Source organism: Haemorhous mexicanus, chromosome 3, assembly GCF_027477595.1.
Source record: "Haemorhous mexicanus isolate bHaeMex1 chromosome 3, bHaeMex1.pri, whole genome shotgun sequence".
NCBI classification, from domain to species: domain Eukaryota; kingdom Metazoa; phylum Chordata; class Aves; order Passeriformes; family Fringillidae; genus Haemorhous; species Haemorhous mexicanus.
In genome coordinates, this window is record NC_082343.1 from 33,513,787 (window position 1) to 33,539,671 (window position 25,885).

The 25,885-nt window shown below is 36.3% G+C and overlaps 1 protein-coding gene across 2 annotated transcripts in view; it reads left to right on the forward strand.

Moving 5' to 3' along the window:
* Positions 1-25,885, forward strand: part of PRKN (parkin RBR E3 ubiquitin protein ligase) — a 685,695-nt gene that overhangs the window by 221,738 nt on the left and 438,072 nt on the right. For both annotated transcript variants that reach the window (XM_059841269.1, XM_059841270.1), the window contains exon 4: positions 16,107-16,225. In XM_059841269.1, the coding sequence (XP_059697252.1) occupies positions 16,107-16,225 (119 nt within the window). The remainder of the gene's footprint in view (positions 1-16,106; positions 16,226-25,885) is intronic.

Here is a 25,885-nt window from a genome sequence, read left to right on the forward strand (position 1 = left end):
TAATTAATTAAATATACCTTAGGTCCATGGTATTGTAAATCAGTAGTTTGAACAAGTAAAGTCAGTATTCTGTGCAATTTGCATTTAGTAATTAGGCATTTTTTTCCTAGAGTTAGCAACATTTTGTTTTAAAAACAAATTTCCAGAGTGCTTATACTGACCTTTCTTAAATTTCTTGAAATATTATTACAGCATTTTCTGGTGGTTGCATGATTCTTATGATAGTCCTTTTTTACAGACATCCATTTGAATAAGATTCATATCGCTGGACAAGAAAAAGTAGTAAAATACTTAATATGCAACCAATGTATTCTTTCAGTAGACATATTCAAGTAACTAGTGAGGTTACTATTTATTTTGGATTTGGTGCCCTGACAGTTTACTTTTGTATTAGGACTAAACTACTTTTAATTTAAATGAAAATGCATCAAGCATCTCATTGTGATTTAGGCTATATTTGATTCAGATTTTTATGATACATTTTTTTACAAACTTCTAAATATTAAATACAATAGTAATTTGAGGATCAATCTACACCCAGAAAAGGGAAGGTATTAATTTACCTTTTTAAGAAATGCAGAACAAAATACCAACTCAGAAATAATACACTAATCCTGATTTTACCAAATAGTTTCTGGGAAGCAAGGCTGCTTTTGTCTTCATTACACACTGTAAATTTACTGTATGTACAATTCTGTATGTACAATTCTGTTTTAAAGTTTAAAACAAATTTTTACAGAATTCCTGCATTGAATTCCTGCACAGCTCTCTGTGTGCTAGTGGTTAAGTCTGGCACATTGTTAATTGCTATCACTGTGCATTCAGTACATACATTAAACTGGTAGACTTTCACTGTTTGGTTTTTTATCTTAAATTTGCTGTCAACGTACATGCCATAACCTGATGCCATGTTCATTGCAGTGATGCGCTGTAGTCACAAAAGTTAAGTTCAATGGGCCTGAGAGCTCTTTTAAAAGAGAAACTGGAACTAAAGCACTTGTCTTCCTTCCTCTCTGTTTTTCCTTTCTTATTTGATAGTTTTATATTATTTCTCCCAGTCCTGAATCTCCTTTGTGCTCTTCACTGCTTCCATTGTTTTTGTTTTGCCAGCTACCTTTCATAGGGAGATGTTCTACCCATTTGCAGTTTCTCACACATGTTCTATTTTGTTTTACAAACTTTTGTGATGTGGATGCCTCCTAAGACAAAAATGTGTACAAGTACACGCCTCTTTGTTGATTTGGTAGTCACATCGCTCACATACTTAATGCAAAATGTTTGCACATTGTGCCTGACTAGATTGTCACAGTGTTAGAACATGTTTTTCAGCAGTAACCTGTGGTATTGTTCACAAGGGTCCCAGGATGAGGGAAGAGACGAGAAAGTGGACTCCATGTATCAGAAGGCTTGATTTATTATTTTATGATATATAATATATTAAAACTATACTAAAAGAATAGAAGAAGGGATTTCATCAGAAGTCTAAGCTAAGAATAGAAAAGGAATGAATAACAAAGGCTTGTCTCTGACCGAGACAGTCTGCACAGGTGATCTGTGATTGGCCCTTAATCGGAAACAACCAGATGAGACCAATCACAGATTCCCCCTGGTGCATTCCACAGCAGCAGATAAGAATTGTTTACAGTTTGTTCCTGAGGCCTCTCAGCTTCTCAGGAGGGACAAAATCATAAGGAAAGGATTTTTCATAAAACATGTCGGTGACAGTAACCATCTTTTAAGTATGTGCATCTCAGGTCTAAAAATCCATGTGTATTAATAGAAGAGTATGGCAATATCCTTTTCATAGTGTAAAGAGACATTGGATTCAATTTTAACTCAATTGCACTAAATATTTCCTGCAAATTGAATGAGAATTTTTCAAAAATTTCAAGTTCTCCAAGCTGCTTGGTAAATGTTGTATGACAGAAGTTGTTGAACTGTGATCCATGTTTGAAGCCGTGAGGTCCAGAAGGATTTTTATTGATTATCCAATGAAATGATGGTTAGAGTGCTCTAGTTCCACTTGGTTTTGACTGCTAAAATATATTGCAGTCCTAGAGTCATGGCATTGTTTGGTTGGAAGAGACCTTAAGGTCATTGAGTCCAAAGGTTAACACATCACTCTGCCAAGTCCACCGCTGAACTATGTTCCTAAGTGCCACGTCTGAACTTTAAATACCACCAGGAATGGTGACTCAACTCCTTCCCTGGGCAGCTTGTTAGTTTCAGTATATATTAAACTATCCTTCCTGATGCTGTACTTTCTTGGATTATGCTTTATGAGTATGTTCAGAGGAACGTACTCATTTTCCCCTAGGAAAATGTATCCTGTTAAAAATAGGTTAATGTTTCTGAAACAATACTCTTTTTTTTTTGATGCACAGCAAAAAAGAAACCACAGAATTACTATTCTGTGAGATCAAATATATTGCCTATTTAAAGCTAGTTCTCTTCTTTTAATACTTTCCTATTTTGCATATAGTAATTCAAAAGAAAATATGTTCTTATTACAGAAAGTTTTATTTAGAGAAGGAGTATTCCCCTTTTCAAATATTCATCTATGTACCCCTGTCTGATTATCCTTCATATTTGTTATCTGGGCAAGTTTACAAGATTGGTAATGGTATTTTCTATTCTGATCTTCATTGGAAAAAACAGTCTCCAGTGTCAATTCAAGGCTTGATTGGAGAAGAGAGGGAGAGTTTTCAGCCCAGAAATTAACTACTTCTGATTCTTTCAGCATTTCTTTTAAGAGAGTTAAGCTTAAGAAAACTATTCTACTTCCAGTAGGGTTAAGAAAATTTGTCATTACAAAGTCCTTGGAAGTTTGCTCTTATGTACATCTTATCTTCTTTTAGGGTTATTAACCCTTGACAATTCACTGCAGCAATACTTCCAAATTCTATATATAAAAATTGATATCCCCTCTTCACCTTCTAGCAACAGCAGAAAGTGATTTTATAAGACATTAGCATAATGGAACCTTTTCAATAAAATGATAAATTGAGGCCATTTCAGAAAACAGAACGCACACTTGATAATTTATTGCAGCCAGTGCCATGCTGGAGACCTCATTCATATGATATGCTTTTAACGCTGATGAGAATGGTGCCGTTTTCCCATCACACCTTGCATGTCTGGGAAATTAATTTGAGAGGAAAAATGTAAAAAATGCTCTTTTCTAATAGAGGCTAAAGCTCTTCCGGGAATGCTTATCTTTACATGACATAATTGTCTCTCATGAACGTGTCTAATTACTTTATTGTTTTTAAAGGCCCTTCCATGTTAATTGAACAGTGGCATTTGCTGACTCCCCTGTGTCAAGGGGTGAGGTGGAACAGAGTTGTCCTCTTAGAATGTAATAATGTCTTATTTTGATTGGTTATGAGGGACAACATGGATGGACTTTCTTTTGCAAGTGCATTGCTTGCATCTTTACACCCCCTACTGGAGGTGACATTTGTAGATGGAAAATGTTCTGTACTGAAAAAACCATGCATTATATGTTTTCCAGAATAATTTTTGACATTAATTTATTACTGATGCTACTAGGAAAAATAGGAAAGTAACACTTAGGAAATATCCCTTATGTATAAAAACATTGATAATAGAGTTTTAGGGTGATTCTTTTTTGACAGGAAGAGTCCAATTATGAGGCACAAGTAAAAATTATAAAATCATAGAATGGTTTGAGTTAGGAGGGATCTTAAAGGTCATGTAGCTCCAACCCCTCTGCCATGGGCATCTTTCACTACACCAGGTTGCTCAAAGCCCCATCCAACCTACCAGGCTTGAGGCATCCACAGATTTTCTGGGCAGCTTGTTCCAGTGGCTCACCATGCACTACGTGGTTTCTGTATGAGCTCTTAGCACTCGAAATGACAGGAATCAGTCTGTGCTCAGTCATGTGCTCAACATTCAATAATGTCATTGGAGCTCTGTGCACACAGCAAGGACATTGGAAGAACAGACCTCTTAAAAAGGCTTGGTCTACAGAGAGTGATTGCATGGAAGAGATTAAGAAATTCTGTTGATAGTAGAAGGTAAAAATGGCTTTGCAAAACACACCCTGCTCTCTCATTATAAATACAAATAATTTCAGTGGGACTAAATTTGAACTTCTGTGAAAGAAAAGGATCATTCTATTTGGCAGAGGAAGACAGATTCTCTGGTTTGGCTTTGGTGGTGTTTTGGTTTTTTTTTTTTGTTTTTTTTTTGTTTTTTTTTTTTGTGTGGGGAGTGTCCTTGAAAGCCACCATGTTTGCTAAGCACCATCAGTCGCTTTCCAAGCTTTCCTGATGCCCTGCTGGTGCAACAGTCAGTTCTGTGGGTCTTGACATTCACTTGTCAAAAGACAGGAATAGAGAAAAAGAAACATATGGGTATGGAGATGGGGTCTATGGGTGCAGGGTGAGGGAACAGAAGGACATCATGCTCCAAGTTAAGCCTGTTCATCATACACTGTTCTCATTGATGTTCAGCTTCCTGCAACACTGCACAACTTATCAGGGATTTTATTATAAGCCCCTGTTTTTATTATAAGCTCCTGGTTTTCAGTGCTGGCTGACATTATCTTATTGCCTTTTTGCTATGAAGGTGGTTTAACCAAAATTGTGAAAAAGATCAAAAGTTCACTTGAGCAATTAAAGTAGCAGGAAACACAGCTCCTCCTTTTTTTCACCACAGTTTGCTCTTTAGCTTTGTCATAGAATAAATATTCAGCGTATATTACTGAAAGGAAACTCTAACTGGCAACAGCTGGTTTCTGATTTAAAGGTAGATCACTTGGCAACTGAATTTTTTCTACTTCAACTCTTCCCAAAAAATTAGCCTCCACTAATTATTTTTGGGGTAGCTGAATCAAATATCAGTAATGTTTTAAATTAAGTCTGTGTTGGAGATATGGCCAGGTGAAGATCATGTTTAACATTATCAGAGACTTTTCCCAAGCAAATTTTAGTTCTCTTCAAAAGAATCTTGTGTTTATTCTAATAAAAATTAAATAAATAGCAAAATCTCCCCTATCTTCAGCTGTGAAAGGTTAAGATCTAAATTCCTGATTTGATGCAGATTAGTGATTATGGATATTGCTCTTTAATCCCACTTGATACCCAAAATGTGATGAATAGCTTTACATCCTGGTTTCTAAACCCCACGGCATTGTTCACAGTAATTTTTAACTTGTTAAAAACCTAATGAGGGTGCATTACAAGGGCTGTAGCTGAGCTAGTATTTGACTTATCTTGAGCCATGTCTTCTTTATAACTCTAACCATTGTGAAGTATTTAGAATAGAAGTGCAAAGAATCTGTTTCAAACAGAAATGTTACTAGTCCTCAACATTTTCTTCCTAATCTGTAATAGAAATTTTTCAGGTACACTAAATCTGGCAGTGTAAATGTGAATAAACACATTTTGTATCTGCCAGTCAGGCACAAAGGTCTGTGTTTGACCAGTAATATATAGATAAATAAAACATCGTCACGAAACATTGCCATATCTAAAACCATCTAATATTCTCTTTTCTGCACAGTCTCTTTCATATTTCATTTTGCTATCCTTATTCCCCTGTAGCCCCCTCTGAGGTCTCTTTCTCTGGCTAAATGGCTTATAAATATACTATAAATAGGACAGAACTGCAATGTTGATTACCTCTGGCACAGATATGTAGTAGAACAGGAATCTGCATTAGGTACTGGACATGTAGATATAATACCTTTATTTTTTTCTAGATTATCATAAATCTTCAAGAGAATCAGCTAGGGATCAAATGCTTACTGATGAAGGAGGTAGGGAGGCATTGGGATGAAATCTTTTATCTTTAGAATCTGCAGGAATGTCTTCTACTTTGTAGTGTGAGTTGGGAATTCAGCACTAGAAAGGAGAACCCCTCCAACACATAACTTTGTCAAACTGTGAAAACCATTGTATGGAAAGAAGAACAAACCTGCTTTCTTAGGTTTATGTGAGATGGCAGGAGGGGAACAGACTTTTGTAGAGATTAAGAGGTATGAAGTACATCTCAAGTTGAATGTACAAAATAGTCTTTAAGCATTTCTGTTTAACTTCAACAAAACCATTCTACAAAATCAATTTGTTTAATTGATTGGCATGGCACCCCAGGGAATAACTGAGAGTTCAGCTGGCAGCCTCTGGTTTGGTGTCACACTAATTGGGAGTAGGGTAACAAGCAGCTGCTGAAGCTCTGTGCTGTTCATAGATAGGGTGGGGAGGAGTGGAGGCTCTGCAGGTCATGAGGGAGGAAAGCTAACATGGGGCAGAGGGTGGTTTCACAAACTGACAGGTTGAAGAATAATAGCAGGACTTGGCTTAAATTAATCCAGCAGAAAATCAGTATGCAATCTAGTCTCTAAAATGCCATGAAAATTTCATACTGATGTCACATTTGAAGACACTGTGCATATAGTATAAAACACATTGTATATATGTGTGTGTGTGTATATATATATATATATATATGTATGTATGTGTGTATATATGCATGTATGTATATTATATATACACATTATAATATGTATAAACATATAATATATAACACATATATAATTGATGAAACAAAGAACATGTTGGTTAATAAGTTAGTATAAAACATATATATATGTGAGTGTGTATGTGTATGTATATATTATACATACATATAATAATATGTATATATATTATACATGTTGGTAAATATGTTAGTATAAAACATATGTGTGTATATATATGTATATATATGTGTGTATGTATGCGTGTATATATTTTATACACATATAATATATAAAACATATACAGTAACTGATGAAACAAAGAACATGTTGGTAAACGAACCATATTTATATTGATAATATTTCTTACTGAGAAGGTTCACAGGGCCTACAAATTACTGCATTCTCACTTCATCATAGGTTTGCATTAAAGGAAAAAGGGGTAATTAAGAGTTAAAGTGACACATATCTACTTAGAAACTTCAACATTAGCTTAATTCATTCTGATAGAGAAGCCATTTGATTCCTTCTGGATAATAAAGTATATTTTGTATGAAGATGATCAAGCCAACAGGTTTATCTGGCTGTAGCCACCTCAAAGGGTCTCTCCAAAGTGAAGTGGGAAAGGGTCATGAGCTGAAGCTCAAAGCTTTCCTGTGTGGAATTATGCATCTTGGCATAGCAAGGGGGGTCACTAGACCATAGGTACCATCACCTCTCTGTGACAAATTTTTAGATGTGTTGAAGCATCTGTAAGACTTGCAAGGATAAGATTAGTTGGTATCACTGTTTCAAAGTCTGAGACTATTATTTCCATGCTTCTTATCAAATAACAGAGGTAGATGCTCAGTAGACTGTACGTGTAAACATGTCAGTGAGGATTACTATGATTCCATTTTCTGCACATTTAACTTTAATGTGATGGATCTTGCTGCCTTTCAGCTAAGCTGTGGATGGGGAATTCTGTTAGTTAATGCAGAGCTAGAGATGCTTTGAGGTTTAAGCTCTGAGCTTTGAGTGCACACTGTCTTTCTCTTTGTCTGTCTTTCCCATTGTCTGTCTTTCCTTCTTTTCTGAAATACTTAGTTCCGTGTTTTTCTTCCTCTACAGAAGGAAGTTAACTCTTAGCATGTGTCACAATGAAATTGCTTTGAAAAGCTGGTGTTTACTGCTCATTGCTTAAATACCTAGGCTGGTTTTAATTGCCTGGAAAAACTGTATCCCTTCTTCCCAAACCCTTTTGGTCAATGGTTTAAAGAGATAAAGAAACCTCTTGACTTAGGTTTGTATTTTCAAAACTGTCTTCTAAATGCAAAAGAGTGTTGCTTCATATCCAACATTCCAGTTTAAAGTATGTGCAAACAGAGTATGTGAAATTCTAAGCGGACCTTTTTCTTAAAATCATTCCTATTCTTTACAGTATAGTTCTGGAACTGCATTAGATTAAAGTGATGCTATGACCATCCAGTTATGTTGAGATAAGAGAGCATGGTAAAGTCCCATTTTCACTCAATCTTTTCCATTTTTCTGGACAAGCCTTTAAGAGCAGGGTTGCCAATATATGTCTTTTCACTTGTAAAACCAGCTAAGGGGCTTCCTCAAAATATTACTTTTATTGAAATAAGAAGTTACTTATGTCATTAAATAGCACATTTCAGAAACTAAATAGTTCAATTTTAAAAGGGCTGGTGGTATTTTTATCTTCATTGAAAAACATTGTATCAACTAAGTTATAGATACATCTTTCCTGAGTCATTTTCCATTTCTCTTTCACTCCTAAGAGAAGAAATTGTCATTAAAATTCTAGTTCTGTGGGATTTTCAGAGTGGGGAGCCTGACATGCAGGGCTGTCAGGCTCATTGAAAAAAGGTATTACAGGTAATTTGAAAAGACATTTTCTGTGTTACACTGTTATTGTGCAATGTTTTGTGACACACTGAAATGTCAGAATAAAACCACTAACAAGTTATTTAGTATATCAACGGACAGTCCTATGAAAGTTGTATCTGTGGAATTTATGAATGCAAAGCAAAGATAGAATTGCACATGCTACTGAAAATGGAACACATAATGGGTTTTTATAGATTTTGTGCAGCATTGTTTTCTGGGGTGGGTTTTTTTTTTTTGTTTGGTTGGATTTCCTTCTCAATTCCTCTCTTAATAATTCCTAGCATTCAATTTACTTTTTTGATTGCTACTGAGCATTGAGCAGACATTTTTGTACAACGAGCTATTATAGCCCCAAATTCCTGTTCTTGTGTGATAATAACTAGTCAAAATGATCACTGTTTGGGTAAAATTATTTTTCCTATGTATATCACCTCACATTTATCTCCAAGGAATTCAATTTTTCATTTTACTGTCTCTCAGCATTCTGCAGTCTTCAATGTGTTATTTCTGGTTGGCCTTAATTTTTACTATCCTGAAAAAATCGTATCACCAGCAAACTTTGTCACTTTACTGTTCATTTCTGTTTTTCTGGTGGTGAATACTCAAGTCCTGGAAGAATTTTTTTGGGACTGTACTGTGAAAACTGATCATTTATCCTGAACTATGTATTTGAACACAAGAGAATTTTACATTTCATTCAGTAACAACATAATTTATATTTAAAAACTGCTGATAATTTTTTTTTTTTTATCATAGAATCACTTGGGTTGGAAAGGTCTGTAGAAATCATCTAGTTCCAATTCCCTTCCATGAGCAGTGGTACTTCTCCCAAGCCAGTTTGGTCAAAGCCCCAGCCAAGAAGGCCTTGACCACTTCCAAGAATAAAGTTTTAGTACCTTGAATAAATCAATTACCTTCCATATAAGCCTTGTTACCTCATTATGTGTTCCTTGGGTGTTCTGAAAAACAAACTTTTCCAGAATGTCATTTATTGGGGTGACAGACTGTAACAAAGCTAACAGCAAGAATGTTGCTGCTGGTTTCCAGCCTTTGCTAGTTGGAATTAATTGAGTTGTAATTGTAGTTGAGTGGAGCTGGGGTTTTTGGCACACAGGAAGTAATTAGGGAGCTAATACAGAGAAGAGGTCAGTAGGAATAGCCATTATATTGACTTCTTCCCCCTCCCTCCCTGCACGGGTGTTTAGCCAGTTGTGTCAAAGGCCAGCTGTGAAATGCACAGTTGTGTAAATTGGGTCAGACTTGTATTAAAAGAGCTGTTTGAGAAAGAGCTGCTGGAAGCCTTGTCAGAGGTTTCACCTCACACATCCTCAGTGAGCCACTGGCCCAGGAGTTACATTTAAGCTCAGGTCCTTTCCTTTGTTGCATCACTGGGCTGTATTTTTAAGTGTGCTGTGTCTGGATGTATATCTTGTATATTCTTGTTTTTCTGGCCTGACGTGGGACCAGCCTTGTCCTTATGGACTTTCTTGATGACCACTGGTTTAATTTTTAAACATTTCTTAGTTTATTTGCTGAATCTGTGATCAACTGGGTCTGCTGCTCATACTGGAGCCTGCACTGTGTGACCTGTGGTACCCAGGCAGATTTCTGGAGCATCTTCACTTCCCTTCATGTGCTTAGCCTTAAACTCAGAGGTCGCTGCCTTCAGCTGCAAATAAACCAGGCCTAGCCAGCTGTTATCACCACAGGTCACACTCGGTCCCCTTGATGTAAAAAGCAGCTCAAGTGGAGCTTTGTGGGGAATATTATGATTGCTACATAGTGGTTTCCTCATGCACAAGAAATACCTTTTATGGGAGACTTTTTGACACTCTTAAGCTCTTAAGTCTTGAACACTTTGTTGTTGTAGCACTGTTTTTCTCCCATGTATTATTTGCCAAGCTTTCAGCAGTTTCATGAAATTTCTGGTGTGTTGGGGTTCTTTTTGTTGGTTTTTTGTTTGTTTTTTTTTTTTATTCCATGTTTTGCTGTCTAGCAGAATCATCACAATTGGTTTTCGAAGGTTTTTATTTTTTCCTCTTTTTGAATCCTTCACTCCTTATTGTTAATATGAGCAATAATGTTGAATTTTGCTCCTTTGTCTGAAAATCAGAGAACAAGCTGAAGGTGAGGAAGATATATTGTGAGTGGTAGGAGAAAGGTGACCTTATATGGAGGTCAAGAAAGGGAATGAGACAGAGAAAAGGTAATTATAGAAGTTAGAAGGGTAAAAAGATAATGAGGGATTTCGGTGAAATATATAAGAAAGAGGAGGTAAATGATACTGGGGCTCAGAAGAGTGGAGCAGATGATTCTTTCATGATAATGATTGGAAGAGAAAGCCTAATATACTAATGTCCTGAATTCCAGTAATTTAAGATAGATCAAATGCTGTGCTTTTTGCATTTTTTAAGTTCGTAGATGTCTCCTGGTTGCTTTGTTTCACGCAAATTTTTTTACTGAAAAGGCATCAAAAAGAAAAGTGTGTCCCATTGTCTTTGTCAAGTAACTTCTGATACTCCACCTCCTAGGCATTATACACGCCAGCCAAATTTCAACTCTTCTTAAATTTTTAGTCCTTGTAACTGTGACAAGTCCATTTCTTTTTTTCTGAATAGCTGTGTATTCCATATACTTTAATTACCTGAGATCCATAGACATTCTGCAAGTCCTGTTTGAGAATCAAGGAGTTGTGATTGATTTATTTGGGGTTTTTTCCTGATTTATTCTATTTCATATAGTTATCCATACTGCAGAATTCTTTAGCTCTATGTCATGAGTTCTTTTGCATGGTATCATCATGAACCCATGAATTGAACCCATCATCTTCCCTAATTTTAGAGGTTTGTAAAGGAGATATTTCTGCCACATCTTGTGGTTCTAAATCTCCACAAAAGAGAGAAACAGACCCCTTTAGGCACAATTTATCTGACATGTTTTTAGGTTTTTATATCTACTTTAGGATGAATTGAATCAAACCATAAAAGTCAATTTTTCTCACTAGAATATGTCACAACCACTTTAGATAAATTTAGCATTTAAATAAATACCATTTTCATGTTCTAAATTAGATAGGCATTATAAAGAATAGGTATAATCTAGAACAGTTAGAAAAGTTTGTAAATGTCTGCATCCACATACATGGGTTTGGGGAGGAAATCTATGTGCTCTGTGAAGTCTTTGCAGACAAATAAAAGTTGTTAAAGGACAAAATTTTAAAGACAGAACATACCAGTTGTATTTTTGTCAAAATGAATGAGATCTTGTAAGTAATTTGTCTTTCTTTGGGTCCAGAAATGGAACATACTTTTTTTGTTTTTGTTTTTATTTTTCCTAAGTTTTTAAACTTAGCTTTATGTGGAAAGTTTCACTAGTTTGAGTCTTCTGGGTTTTTATTTCAGATATTTTTCCTCCTACTGTGTTGAATCAAGCAAAGTCCTTAAGGTGAGCACAGCTGGAGGAATACTTCTTTTCTTTCTCTTCTAACTGTGTATTTTTCATTATGTGAGTGCAAATTGCTAAAATAGTCTGAGGTCTCTGACAGTCAGTCTGCATTTTTAAAATTACAGCTAGTCTAAATGTAAATATAATGGAGTCTGAAACAATGCTAACTTTGTGTAGTTTTCAATCTGTTGAAAGATTTTCTATAGCTGTGTCCTGTTTTAAACAGGTGATTATAGGAAAGACTCAGTAATCAGTATAAGCTATATGAAAATGCAGTTCAAATGAAAACGGTAGGTTTGCTACTAATATCCCTGTTTAGATTTTATTCACTTAAACAGTCATAGAGATGATAATGGGTGTTTTGACTGATTAGAGATTTCAGTATCAAGTCTATAGTCATTATGACTAATGTTTTTTCATTAACTAGTCATGCATATCAAAAAAATTGGTCTGTGCTATCACTAACCTGTACAAAGCTCCCACTGCATGGTCATCATTAACAACACATAAATGAGGAAGTAATTCAGGTCCTAAGGAGCTTAAAAACCTAAATGGGGAGACAGTAGAAAAACACTGGGATACACATCAGAAAAAGCTACTTCTTCTTTTTGTATAAAATACTAAAGGGGAAAACAGTTTTAAGACTTTTTTTTTTTGGTGATGTGATATTTGTGAGGAAATTAGCTTTGAAGAGGTAAAAAAGAGAGAATGTGTCTCATTGGGGTGAGAGTATAGGTCCTGACACCGATCATAAATGAGAGGCCTCTTGTATTCATATCATCCTAACTTTTTTCTTTTTATTTTGGCCCGTAAAGGCAACTTAATTAAGTAAACTCCACAGAGAAAACCGTGAAGCATTTTCCTAAACTAGCATGTAATAAGTGGCATTATATGATATTTGGAAGTGAAAACTGTGAAATAGAGATTGTTTCCTCAATTCTCATTAAAGTTGTACACCCAAAAGGCCTGATACCATTACTTAAGTGGCTGGTTCTGCAGCAATTTTATGGCACTGTGCCATAATTACATTCTTTATTAATATTGATGGGTCAGAGCTGGTGCATAAGACAGATTTCCTTGTTCCTGTGTCTTTCAGATTCTCTTTGAAAAGGGGTCCAAGGGGATGCAGTCTCAGCCAAGGGCCATGGTAATATAGTCAGTAAAGAGCTTAATGCTGGCCATCAGTGTTGTACTGTAGGCAGACTTGCAGCATTTGCATTTTTAATTAAGTCTTTGTTTTGCCTGCTGATGCTGCTCAAGACCTGCCCCTAATGAGGTAACTGCACTTCGTGAGAATATGATCAGCACATCTGCATAAAATGGTGAATGTGTTGCTGAAAATCTCCACTTCACACATTCCTTCCAAAATCAGTGCATTCCTCTTGTCACATTGGGCCTTTCCAGCTTTCTTGCTATAGCAGATATTTCTAAAGTTATTCTGTCTCTCTGAATAGATCTGTGCTGCTTAACTGCTCCAACCCATTATATTATAAATTTGTTTCTTGTGTTTCAAATTTGTGCGCAGGGAATGTGTTTGGGGGGACTTTTTATATTCATGAAAACTGAAAACAAAATTGAAAGTGCTAAGAAAAATGAATATTGAGCTAATGTAGTCTATTTTTGCACAGAGCAAATATCAAGCTAATGCATAAGATTTATCCTCTGTAGTAAATCAGCAATATGTCTCATTTTAGGCCTCTCCTATGACTACTGTTTTTTACTGCAGTACTCAGTCATGCTGATTTATGCCATATTATCCTCTGAATATTTTACAGACTATTATCAATAAAATAATTTTATCTTTCGGTCCAGATGGAATGAGCTTAGAACACAAAGCAGACAGAGAGCATGCTTCCTGCCTCAAGTGTTTTAATCCTTGAAATAAATTTTAATCTTTGGCAAAAAATGTGAGACAGGGACACAAGACAGCAGGGGTGGAGGACTGGATCAGGAAAGGCATCAGCCAATTAACAAATTGTTTTATGCTGCAAGGGCTCATGTACTCAATAAGATGGTTCTGTTTAACTGGAAGGATTTCATTAGAGTCACACCAGGAGTCAGTTTGGAGTGTAGAACTGAACTAGGACAGTGAGCACTGGCACCACAGAATTATTCAAGAGGAGTGTGAATAGAAGCAGCTGTTTCAGTAGTCCCATTAGACAGCCCACATAGGAAAACGGAACAATGGGAGAGGACTGGTGATAACAGAATCGATAACAGGCTCTGGTCTGACTTCCTGCTGTTGAGACCAAGTCAGGAATAAGTGGCTGAAATCATCTTGTTTATTGTGGAATTCTAGCAATAGCATTCCTGCTTTCTTAAGTCACGGAGCATCCCCTTTGAATTGTGCTAAAGGCACTGGCCTTTACTCTTATTGATTGGTCTGCTGATCCTGCATAGAGGAACTGCCCAAAGTAACATTAAGTCACTTGCAAGTGTCCTCCTTCTCATATGCAATACCATTTTTAGATTTTTGATGTGGATTTTAGCTCAAATCAAGTCAAATCCAGACGTGCTCTCAGTTCCAATAATCAGAGCCTCCAGCAAAGTACGAATGAATGGATATCCAGATGTCCAAAACTTTATCATATTACGTTTCACAACATTGAATCATGTATTAAATAGCTCAGCATAAGTCTTTTTTTCTTTTGATTTAACTATTTTAATCCCAAAACTGTGTTTTAGACTGATTTGAGAAGTGTGCTCTCTTTTGAGTTATTCATATGAAAAGTGTGTAGGTGTGTGAATATATGGGTGTGTGTCATTTTCCACAAAAACTGAATTCCTTTTAAATTCTGTAATACTTTATGTCCTGCCATGGTGGTTATTACTTTCCAAAGAAGCATAGGGAAAACACTTGATAGATCAGTTGATTAAAATTAGTTTTGGATGCATCACTGATATACTCTAATGAAGCTAATATTTCTGAAAAATTGAAGAAGTGTTAAATTTTTTTTTCAACAGTGCACATCTTCTTTGTAGACATCTGCATACGTTTTCTTAGAAAAAGAGATTTTTTTGAATAACAGAGTTCTCAGAAGTTGAGTTTTGGAAACTGAAATTAGATTTGAGTTACATTAATATTATATTTTAGAACATTGAAACCAGGACAGCCATGAATAGGTATAAAATGTAATTGACATTTTGCATTGGCAGAGGGTCATATTTTTACATGTCCTTCACACCGCAAAGGGTCTGACCCTTTACTGTGGGAAGGACATGTAAAAATAAAGGAAGTCAGCCATGTTTAAAAATATTATTCCAGGTCATATTTACTGTGGTGACGTGCTAGGGTTCACATGTACATAAAACATGTATTTCTGATGAATGTAGGGAGAAATAAGAGAATAGGGAGACAGTGAAAAAACTTTTCATCTCTAAGTGATTGTGATTGCTATTGATTCTGAAGTTCACCACTGTTAATGGGTCAAATCTCCTCTTGATATTGAGAAATTTTTTATTCTGATCTCATTTTAACTTCTGATAATAACCTTGAGTCTCTGACCTTGGAGATGTCCAATCCGTATTAAAACCATGCCAGAGATAGTCCAACCTTTTGTAAGGAATAGCCATAGTTATTCTAAAAAAGGCTTCACTCAAAGTGATCAGCATTGCCTGTGAAATCAAATTCATTAGCATTGCTCTGGGCTTTCACAATTCTCTGCATATCACATTCTGTTCCATAGTTTCACAGAACAGAATGCGTTTCATTTCATTTTCCTTGAAAATTTACTTGGCCTAATATCTTGGCAGCAGTTTGCAAACTTTGCTAAGTTATAAGGCTGCCAGCAAGAATAAAGTACTGGCTTCCAGTCTTCCATGAATAGAAGTAAATTTGCTAAATTGTTTTCTTGTTGTGATATCAGTCAAACTCATCTTTTAAACTTCATCAAAAGAAATTTTCATGCAATTTGACCTCATAAAAATTGCAGCTAGACAATTTTAGAGTAGAAGGGAGATGCAAATTATGGAGGGGGTGGGTAATTAATCTCATACATCACTTGCCAAAGATTTCAGTTGGTGCTGATCAGTGGTAAGCTCTGGATGCATTTTCAAGGAGTTATAGTGTAGTTCACCTATACTTATTGATCAAGAAGCAGGAATTACTGGAAGGTGTTAGGAACTAGACCAGGCAAGAAAAGATGATTGCAAAGCTGTCTTCAGAAATTAAAATTATTTTATCAGTTACAGAGTAAAACAGAAAGCTTTCATGACAGTTTGCTGCTGATTTTCAGTCTACATCAAAAATGTTTTTTCCCTGTTTGTTTGTTTTTCCTCTTGACAGGTGCAGCAAGTTACAACAGTTTTTATGTTTTTTGCAAAAATTTCTGCCAAGCTGTGAAGCCTGGAAAACTGAGGGTCCGCTGCAGTGTATGTAAACAAGGAACCCTGACGTTGGCAAGGGTAAGATTTTTTGGATTTGTTTCAAGGTTTTGGAGTATATGGAAATGACATATTTAGCCTTTTCTATTTGCAGACATATGGCTATGTATATATGTAGTCTGACTTTTTTTTTTTCTTGCTGTTTATAGCTGAGAAGAGTAGTTCAAAGGATGTTGAATATTTCACTCACTTGTTTCTATTATTTGGAGCATATATAAGGAACATGGTGCAGACTAGAGCTCCAGTCCTTGAAAGACATACTTAGCTCTTTATTTAAAGGACTAATGATTAAGCTGATTGTATGCACAATCTATGCAACTACATATGTGCTAAAAGGATGGGATGACAGATGTTTATTCAAAGCTTGGAGCTGTTGTTAAGGCCTCAGAAACACCTGAATTCAGATCTAGGTTGTGACCATTATGGGCTAAGGCCAGAAGATAGATGTGTAGCTGAGAATTTTAATCCTTCCAGCCCTGTTGCAGCATGTAAAATCAAGGAAAAGTCATTGTTCTTGGACAGAAAACTAGTAAAAGATCTCTCAAGCTTGGTTTGCACCCTAACATGAGAGAATGTTGGGGAGTGAGTTGAATGTGCAGTTGTGTAAAGTTTTGAAGGGTTTTTTCTTCTATCTGAGTGCTGCTAAATTTCACTGGTTGTGTTACTGTTGAATGAGAGTTCTTCCTCTCTCCTAAATCAGTGTTAGTCAAGCAGGTTTGTTATGGGAGAGGCTTAGGTCTTGAAGAACACTGAGCCATACCGTACTATAGCTTGGTTATAAGGAACTTTCATATTCAGCCCATGTTCAAGTGTTTAAATTTGTCTTTTGCTGTGGTTTAAAGTTTCAGTTTTGAGTTCTCAACGTAGCGTGGTACTTCAATGTCTTTACATGTAATAGCACTGTAAAAAAATAGCAATTAAACCCCCAGGTTTTATATTCTTCTTGAAAAGAATTAACCATACCATACTTATACATGTCTAATTCAAAAAGCCACAACTACAATGCCCTTCAAGCTTTGTGTGCTATTTCTGAATTAACCAACTATCTCTGATTTATTTCAGAGGCTTCGAAGTGCTGCATTTTGTGGTGTTCCAGATGAACACATCTAAAGGGATTCTTTTTCTCTCAAAATTTGTATTCAGATACTGGTGATTAGCATAGGCTTGAATCATATATAAATCAAGACAGAAGAGAAGACACCGTTAATGCACATTTCTAATGGATGAAAACACAGACAATATTGTATTCAGCTTGTATGCATGAAGTCAGTGCTGCTGAAAGGCATTGCTTGTATCACTAGATGAGTCTGAATCTTATAGATTCCATTGACATCTCACAATATGAGTCCTTTGCTAGACTCAGAAGCTTCCTTCAGTATGTCCATTTTTGGAAATGATGAATTTTACATCTGTGCTGTTTGATTTGGGATCATTGCATTCCTTGTATTAAATGAACCTAAATACATTTCCAATCTTCTCAACTTTTATAGAATCTACACTGTTCTTAGTTTTGGGGACTTAAAAAAACCCCAGAAAACATCAACCCTGTATTGTCTCCCAGGAATTACTCATACCACCATCATGGAAATGCTTTTATAAGAAGTTTCAGTAGTGTACACCTAAAATAACTTCTGATTACCTGGAATGTACGTGGGCCTACATTCTTTTGGCAAATACAGGTTCAATGACACAATAAATATATGCAGTCTGATAAATTCAATTGAATGAGCAGATTACAACTGCTTCTTCTTTCTATTAGCATATTTTACAGTACATATGAAAAGAAAGTGGCTGGAAACTTGTAGTGGAAGCTGTTCCAATTTTCAAGGTTGATTCAAAAAAGCCCAGCTTTTAGAAGATTTGATAAGATGCTTCAGCATAAAAGTACAGAAGAGGAAAGGGAGATATGTTCTGGAAAGTTTAAAATGATAATTTTATTCTGTTTTAGTTTTCAAGTAATGCTTGTCTGTGAAAATAATTTGCACTTGAGATTCTTGTTACTTTCTCCCCAAAACAGAGAAAATCTTTTATCATTCTTTTCCTCTTGAACTGAAGCAGAGCACAGCAAAAGCACACTAGTTAGGAACAGGGAGCATGCTGTTGCTGCAGTTTGGGCTGGCATTCCTGTGGGCTTCCAGAGTGCAGTGTTTGCAATATGGGCACTCCTGATGTGGTGAATGTGCTGTGCAAATCAGTTTGTTTTATAAACACACAGCATCTATCTCAGTCCTGTAGTTGTAAAGAGTGGGTGCAGATTTTGCATGTGCCTGCCCCACCTTCTTTTCTGCTCCACTTTCCGAGGAGACAGAAAACAATTCCAGTTGGAGTGGCTTCTAATATGAACTAAGACTTATTTCTTACTGCATAGAGACCACTCTGTGTTAGGGGCAGGCAAAAGTGTGTCTCTCACAGCAAGTGAGCTGTATTAGCCCTGCTTTCTTCCATGCATTGCAGTCTACAGTGGGCAAAGTCTGCTGAAAAGGTTAAAAAAAGTTCAAGTTAGTATATTACCCCAAACCCTCTGTCATTCCCCTCCAATCCCATAGGGCTGTACCAGTGGTTAGCTATAGATATTCTCTGTACTGGTGCTACAGTTACTTTAATTTATAGAGAAATTAGTCAAAATATAGTTGACATAAACAAGCTATTAAAAAAACTTGTTTGTACCAGTATACTACAGATCTGTCAGAAAAGCCACTTCTTTTTTTAGGTCTCTTTTTTCCCCACAGTCTTGGAAAACTGTGCCTGACCTTTACATGGCAACATAGGAAGTTTCTTTTGTGCTCAGAAGCACAGAAGCTCTTTTGTGCCATAAGCACCAAAGCCCTCTGTAAGCCAACATTTGTTACACTAAATCTTTTATTGAGATGAAAGTGAATACCTGTGTAAAACCTGCACAAAGCTTTGTGCAGCCTTCACTTACTCTTCATGCTAATCCTTTGACTACCTAAGATACAAATGACCAGCCTAATTAAATTGAGCTTTCTTTTTTCATGGTGTGTGGGCTGACATTTAAAATATTACTTATTCCATTAAGTAGTCTTATTCGTAAACCATATTTAGCAGTCATGGCTATTTGCATAGCATTATTTTAATATATGATCTCAGATTAGATTTATGATACAATATTTCTATGAAATTAAACAGATTACTGCTTTTATATTTTTACCCCAGACACCATCTAAATATTACATTTGTCATTTTACAGTTGCCACTTACCTGTCACTTTATAAAAATTTCATGACCTAATGCTTTATGGGAGATGTATGCAGGTTAATTTAATGATAAGAAAACATCACTGTAAAAATATCTTATCTCCCTAGTTTTTCCAATTAATCAAGCACAAAAGGTTATCTGTAAAGACTGGTGTGTGGGAGTCTTGTGTAGGCCACCTACAGGCCTACCAGGAAGTTTTCTCAAATAGCTTGAAAACTTTAGTAGCCATGATTTAGAAAATTAGTACATTCTTCTTTCCAGAAAACAAAAAAAAGCAAGTGACAACAACAAAACCAAAACAAAAACCCCCACAATAACAAAACCAAAAAACCCAACAACAAACCAAACAACAAAGGAACAGAAAACTCAAAATAAACAAACAAACAAAAACCCACACAAAAGGTCTGATTGGAGCAGTCACATTTGCCGTCCTTCTTTCAGAGCTGTATCAGTGTTAACATTCACAGTGTTAGTTCTCTAGTGAAAAGAAAAATGTGTATCTGTGCATGCAAGGCTAGATTTTGAGAACTGATATGCATCAGGCTCAGAAAACCTGATGCAAACCCACACTTTTCCAATGTATCTGACTCTGTGTGTACTCCTGGTAAAAAAAGACAGGAACATTTGATTTGGTATCTGTCATAATTCAGAATTCAACCAGAGTAAGAGTCTGGATTGAAGTGTGACAAATAGACTTTGGGGCTCCCTATTCAGGCACAGGTGCTATGGTGAGCCCATTTCTAGTGTGGGGACTCATCACTACTTGCTCATTCTTCTTCTTCTTCCTCTTGTGTCCTTGCTAGTTAATACTGAGTTTTCAGTGTATCCTCCAGCACAAGCACCAAAGGAGTTTGCCATAGCCCCTCTATACTTTGCAAGTGTTCACATCATTATGTCAGATCTTTTCAGACATGAGGAGTTATATTCAGATCTCACTCTCTACAGCTGAGGTGAGATTTAGTTTCTGTCACTTAGAGCACATCTGGTGTGCACTGTCCCATTGCTGTCCCTGCCCTCTGTGCTACAGAGGAGCCTCCTGACGTCACAGGTTTTGTTAAACTGACTCTGACCCAGAACTGCTCTTCTACTGTTTATCCAATTAAGGATGGTGATTACATCTATTTCTTTTCATCTTAAACCTAACAAAGAAATGAGCATTTACAGAATTTTGTTTCTCTGAAAGCATGAAAGGCTTGTGATTTGGGTGGTTTGTCAGCATAGGCTGTGTGGTACATCACAGTTTGGAACAAGAGTCCTCTGAGTGCCTTTCAGTGACTGATAAATACCAGGTCATAAAAGGTGTTAGTGGTCTTCCTAAGAGGTGATAGTACAGTGTTTGGAATTTGATACTTTTATATTTCCTAGGAAGAGAAAGATCTGTAACACAGTAATTTGCTTTATGTTCTTATTTTCAATCTCCATTTAAGCCATTTTAATAAGGTATTTTCTTTTTGATTAATGTAAACTGATTTTAAAATAATATAAAATAAAAAGGCAGTTTACCTTTTATCGCTTTCTTTTTTTTTTTAATATATCATTGTAAAACTCCATTTCTTAGTGCATAACCTTTCGTCACTGCTCATTTGAAGTCACATCTTTTTCCTAAAATTAATGACTTGTGTTTTCCTTCAGTAACAGAGAAAGGAAAGAGTACTGCTCACTGCACCTGAGCAAGGCTGACTGAAAAAGGGACAAGTAGCACCTCTGAAATTATGTTGTCCTTACTGCTGCTGAGTCAGCTTCTCCCCTCTGATGGTTTCACTACTGGGGTAATATGGCAAACAGATTACAAAAAAATCAATTTGTCCTTTAAAGGTAAACTGCAAAATAAACAGCCACAGAAGTGTATAATAAAAATGTGATCTCATTTACAGGCTGGGAAGATATTAAAAATGTGATTGAATTCTTGAGAATGGGTAACTTAGGTGTTTGTCTCTCCAAAATTACATGTGTTCTGGGAGGATACAAATGTGTTTGATATATATGCTAGCTTACACACGACAAACACTATGTGTTAAAAGGCTTCTATTGAATACTGTGCATAAAAAAGTTACCACTGTAATGTGTGACTCCTTGGTCAAACTAACAAACCTGAAACAACCATTTATTGTTGGGTTCCTGCTAATGTCTAAGTACAAAAATAGCTTAATTTCCCTGCATTTGGCTGACAGAAGTAGCATTTACAGGAAATTACACATATTCAGTATATGTGCTTCTTTCTGCATAAATAATGGAAAATGCCTCAATTCTGACATCTAAATTGCCACCACTGGGCACTGATGTTAATGCTGCCTTGAGAAGACTAGGCCAGAGAAAATAAGCTCTTGGAACAATTTTTCCCAGGGTTTCTACAAAATCAGGAAATCCTTCTTCATTAGTTATGTTGAGTCAGCACTCTAAATTGTAAGCCTAATGTTTTTTCCTAATGAACCAGTGTTTTTTTGAGAGAGAGAGAACATCTTAAATACCAATGAGTTATTCTGTTGTTTAGGCCAAGCCCAGCCATGCCAGGATTCCAGAGAGAAATCATGCCAGGATTCCAGAGAGAAATCAGGCATATTTTGATCTTCTCCCTCCCTGCTGCACAGGGAAATGCACTCTTTTCTGCACTCATTTCTCTTATGAAGTGATCTGATGGTAACAGGGATGCTGAATGAGAGCTGCTGGGACTGCCATTCACACAAGGAGTTTGTGTCATCCACTCTTCCTTATTGCTCTCACATTGCTTGCAGTGACTTGGTGCACAGCAGCAGCATTGAATAAATCTGGTGCTGAGCTGCCTCCAAATTTGGAATTACTGATGGAACTTCCCTAAGGATGATGGCAGGGTATCTGCAGGTCTGATTCTGCCATTGCTCATCGAGTGTCTTCATTGCTTTTAATAACATGGATATCAGGAAAAGAAAATAAAAAAAAAACCCTACAAACAGGATAATGCTTGCATTCTATCTTTAAAAGTCTCTTTTCTTTGATGATATGTTAGATATTCCCAAATCCAGATACACCCTGGGGAGGCTGCTCCAACAGAAATTCTTGGCCCCAGTTTAAGTTACAGTGGCACTAACAGAAATAAGAAAGTCCAGCTCTGAGTGGCTGAAAATTCTTATTTTACAACAATTTTTATTCTTTCCTCTCCACTTCTCACTTTGGCTCTAAATCTCACTTCATTCTGAACCTCTTAAAAGACAGCCTCACTCTTGCACCTGTCTCACATAGTCGCAATGCCATTAGGGATGGCTTCCAAAATGCTCAGCTCCATCTGAAGAGAACAGTTGGGAGGATTCAGAAGTCTTGACATGGTTTTATTCAGGCTTTTAGTTTCCTCTTTCATTTACTTTTAAATATCCCTTAAGAAAAATTTCATTGCCTTGGACATAAATTGTAATATACAGTAAATGAGAACACAAACTTGATTTATGAAAAAAAAAATCTCATCCATTTCAAAAGACAGGAATGGCAATTCATTCATGCAAAATAAACTTGGCTAAGGAAACAATTTTGCCTCTTTATTGAAAAAACGATGCAAGTTCTTTTCTTTTAATAGGATAAGAAAGTGTATTTTAACTCAATTCTATTAGAAGCTCTGAGATATCTATGCATGATTTATAATATTTATTGCAGTATATGTTTTCAGTGAGGTTGCACATTATAAAGTGTCTTAACAGCCAGAAAAAAATACCATTGGAAGGAAGGAAAATGATTTCAGTATTATGTACTGCTTCAAGTCATGCTGTGAAATAAAACTGCCTTTTAATGTGAAGCCTAGAGTGAGTTTCTCCAGCCTGGGTGACAACAGTCATAAATGAAAAGGAAAACAGTTACCAAATTTACTTTCAGATAAGACTTTTACATGAGTTTCTGAATCAAATGTCTACTAAACCCTTTTGCCAGAGAGGTTAGATTTATGCCTAGTAATACAGATGGTGTTCGGTGTGTCTTGTCCTTGCAGTTGCTGTGATATCAGGAAGCACAGACTCACAGAAGGGTTGAGGTTGGAAGGGAGCTCTGAAAGTCATCTGCTCCAACCCTCCCTGCTCGAGCAGGGCCACTTGGAGCCATTTGCCCAGGACCATTTCCTTTTGAATATCTCCAAAGATAGACACTCCACAGGCTCTCTGTTCAACCTGTGCCAGCCCTCAGTGACCTTCACAGTACCACAGCTGCTCCTTGTGCTCAGGCAGCACCTCCTGTGTTTCAGTTTGTGCCCATTGCCTCTGGTCCTGTCACCAGACACCTCTGAGGAGAGACTGCCTCTGTCTTCTTTGTATTCTCCTTCCAGATATTTGTACAAGGAAGGGAAATCATCACTAATATCTGTTTCAGTATATCATGGGAGGCCTGGGACTAGTAAGAAATACCATGCTCAGAGTAACACTTGTTTTGTCAAAAATATAAGTTGTTTTTTGAATTTTTTTCATGCAATATTGCACATTCTCTGAATGTATAAATGTAGATCAGATATGGACTTTAAACTCTTTCACTCTTACAGGTCTTGTGCTATTTGTATTAATGTTGTTATATCTTTTTGTTTAGATGTATACCTTTTGGGAAAAAAAAAAAAAGGAGTATCAACAAATGTGATAAGTAAGCCTTATTCAGCTTCAGTTTGGGGGGCAGTTTGTGGCCCCCTCTTCTTGGGGGCAGAAATGTAAGGAGAGAGGCAATGCTGTTTCCCTCTGCTTGCATATTGCCCCCACAAACATGTGTTGTTCCCCAGGGAAGTGAGAAGTTTCATATTACTTTTTGGCAGCACTGCTGTCATTGTCTTAACTGCATGCAAAGATGGCCTTCTCTCCATACAGCAACTCCTCCTCTCACAAAGAAGGGCCCTCTTTCTAAAGTTTCTTAGCCTTTCATGTTGAAATGAATATTCACAATGAATATTCATCAGCATTCTAGATATTAGAGCCAGAGTTGCATATGTTGGTAAATCCTTCTTGATCCCTCCTGGATCCCCTTTTCTACTCAATAAGACCCAATTGTGCTGTGGATGTGCTGCTGGAATGTATTACAATACAAGCAAATCATGGGATGTGATAGGGGGCCTTTTTTTTTTTTTTTGATATGGCAGCTGCCACTGAGATTCAGATGTCCCTGTGCATAACTCTCCTAATTTGCTTTCTTTATTAAAGAACAGCCAGACTTCTGTCAACCCAATATTATTCCTTGGGTAGCTGTGGGTGCAAAGAGATCATGCTCACACTGCATTGCTTCAACATTTTTGATAATGATGAATATTAAACAAGTCTAAAAAGGTCAGTAATTTTCATCCCAGTTTTTAAAATGCTGGAATATCTAAGGCACCAGCTGGCTCAGGAGGAAAAAAATAAGTATATTTACTTAAGGTATTGTAGTAGCAGAAGTAGCAAATGTCAAACTGTTTTCTTGCAAGTGTACCTTCATCTCCATTAAGAAGCTGGTGTATTTTCTTAATAACAATAAGAATAATGATCATTATAATAATAGCAATTATGAGGATGATTAATATTAAAGTTATTGATAATTTTTAGTGGTTAATTTAAAACATAGTAAAGGGACTGTTTACCTCAAAAAGAACTATAAACAGGTATTTTTTCTAAGTCAATGTGGAAGAAATCATTCCAAATCTTTCCATTTGGAATGTCTCAGCTTGTGCTGTTGTTCCTAGTTTTGGACTGAATAATTCAATAAGAAGGGCTTGGGGTACTTAAACATTATATAAGTAAAACTCAGAAGTCTCAAACTAAAAAAAAGCAGCTGATTTTAAGTTACATTGATTAGATTTGTTTGGATAGGTTTGTGACTTAAAGGTATTAAGGTCAAATTCATGAAACCTTTCCTCAGAGCTTCATTACTATAAAACATCTGTTAATATGATGGAGACACAACCAGGGTAGTTATATTGATTTGACTTTCTTGGCAGAGGTATGTGGTCTTCTAATGAGGGTTTTCCCCTTCTTGGGAGGTATGACCAGTGAACAATCCACCAATAAATTCTTAGTTTTTATTTAAGTTTCTCTGCTGCAAGCAACTGGATAGAGCAAACATCCTTGGTCCCCTGTAGTAATTGCATTGCTTAAAACTTGCTACATCATGGAGAAGAAAGAGTTTAGTGGTATATCTTGAATGTAGAAGGGGTTATGTTTGTTTTGGGGTAGTTTTCAAATATCATAAATGATTCGATGTTGAGAACTTGATTATCCTAGGAGTCCAGTTCCTTTTTATTTTAAATAAATATATATATAACATTGAACCCTGAACATTTTCTAGGCTTTGTTAGCACACTGTCATAAAAGATGAGTGAAGAGAGAATCAGTGGTATATTTACATAGGTTTGACCTGCATGTGCACATCAGCTTTTTATGATCTGATGGTGGTGGAAGCACTTCACATTTGTTTCAGGTATTTATGTACATACCCAAGTTCTAGATTTTATTGGTTAAAAAAAAAATTGAATTCAGGTTTTAATAATTAAAATCATTACGT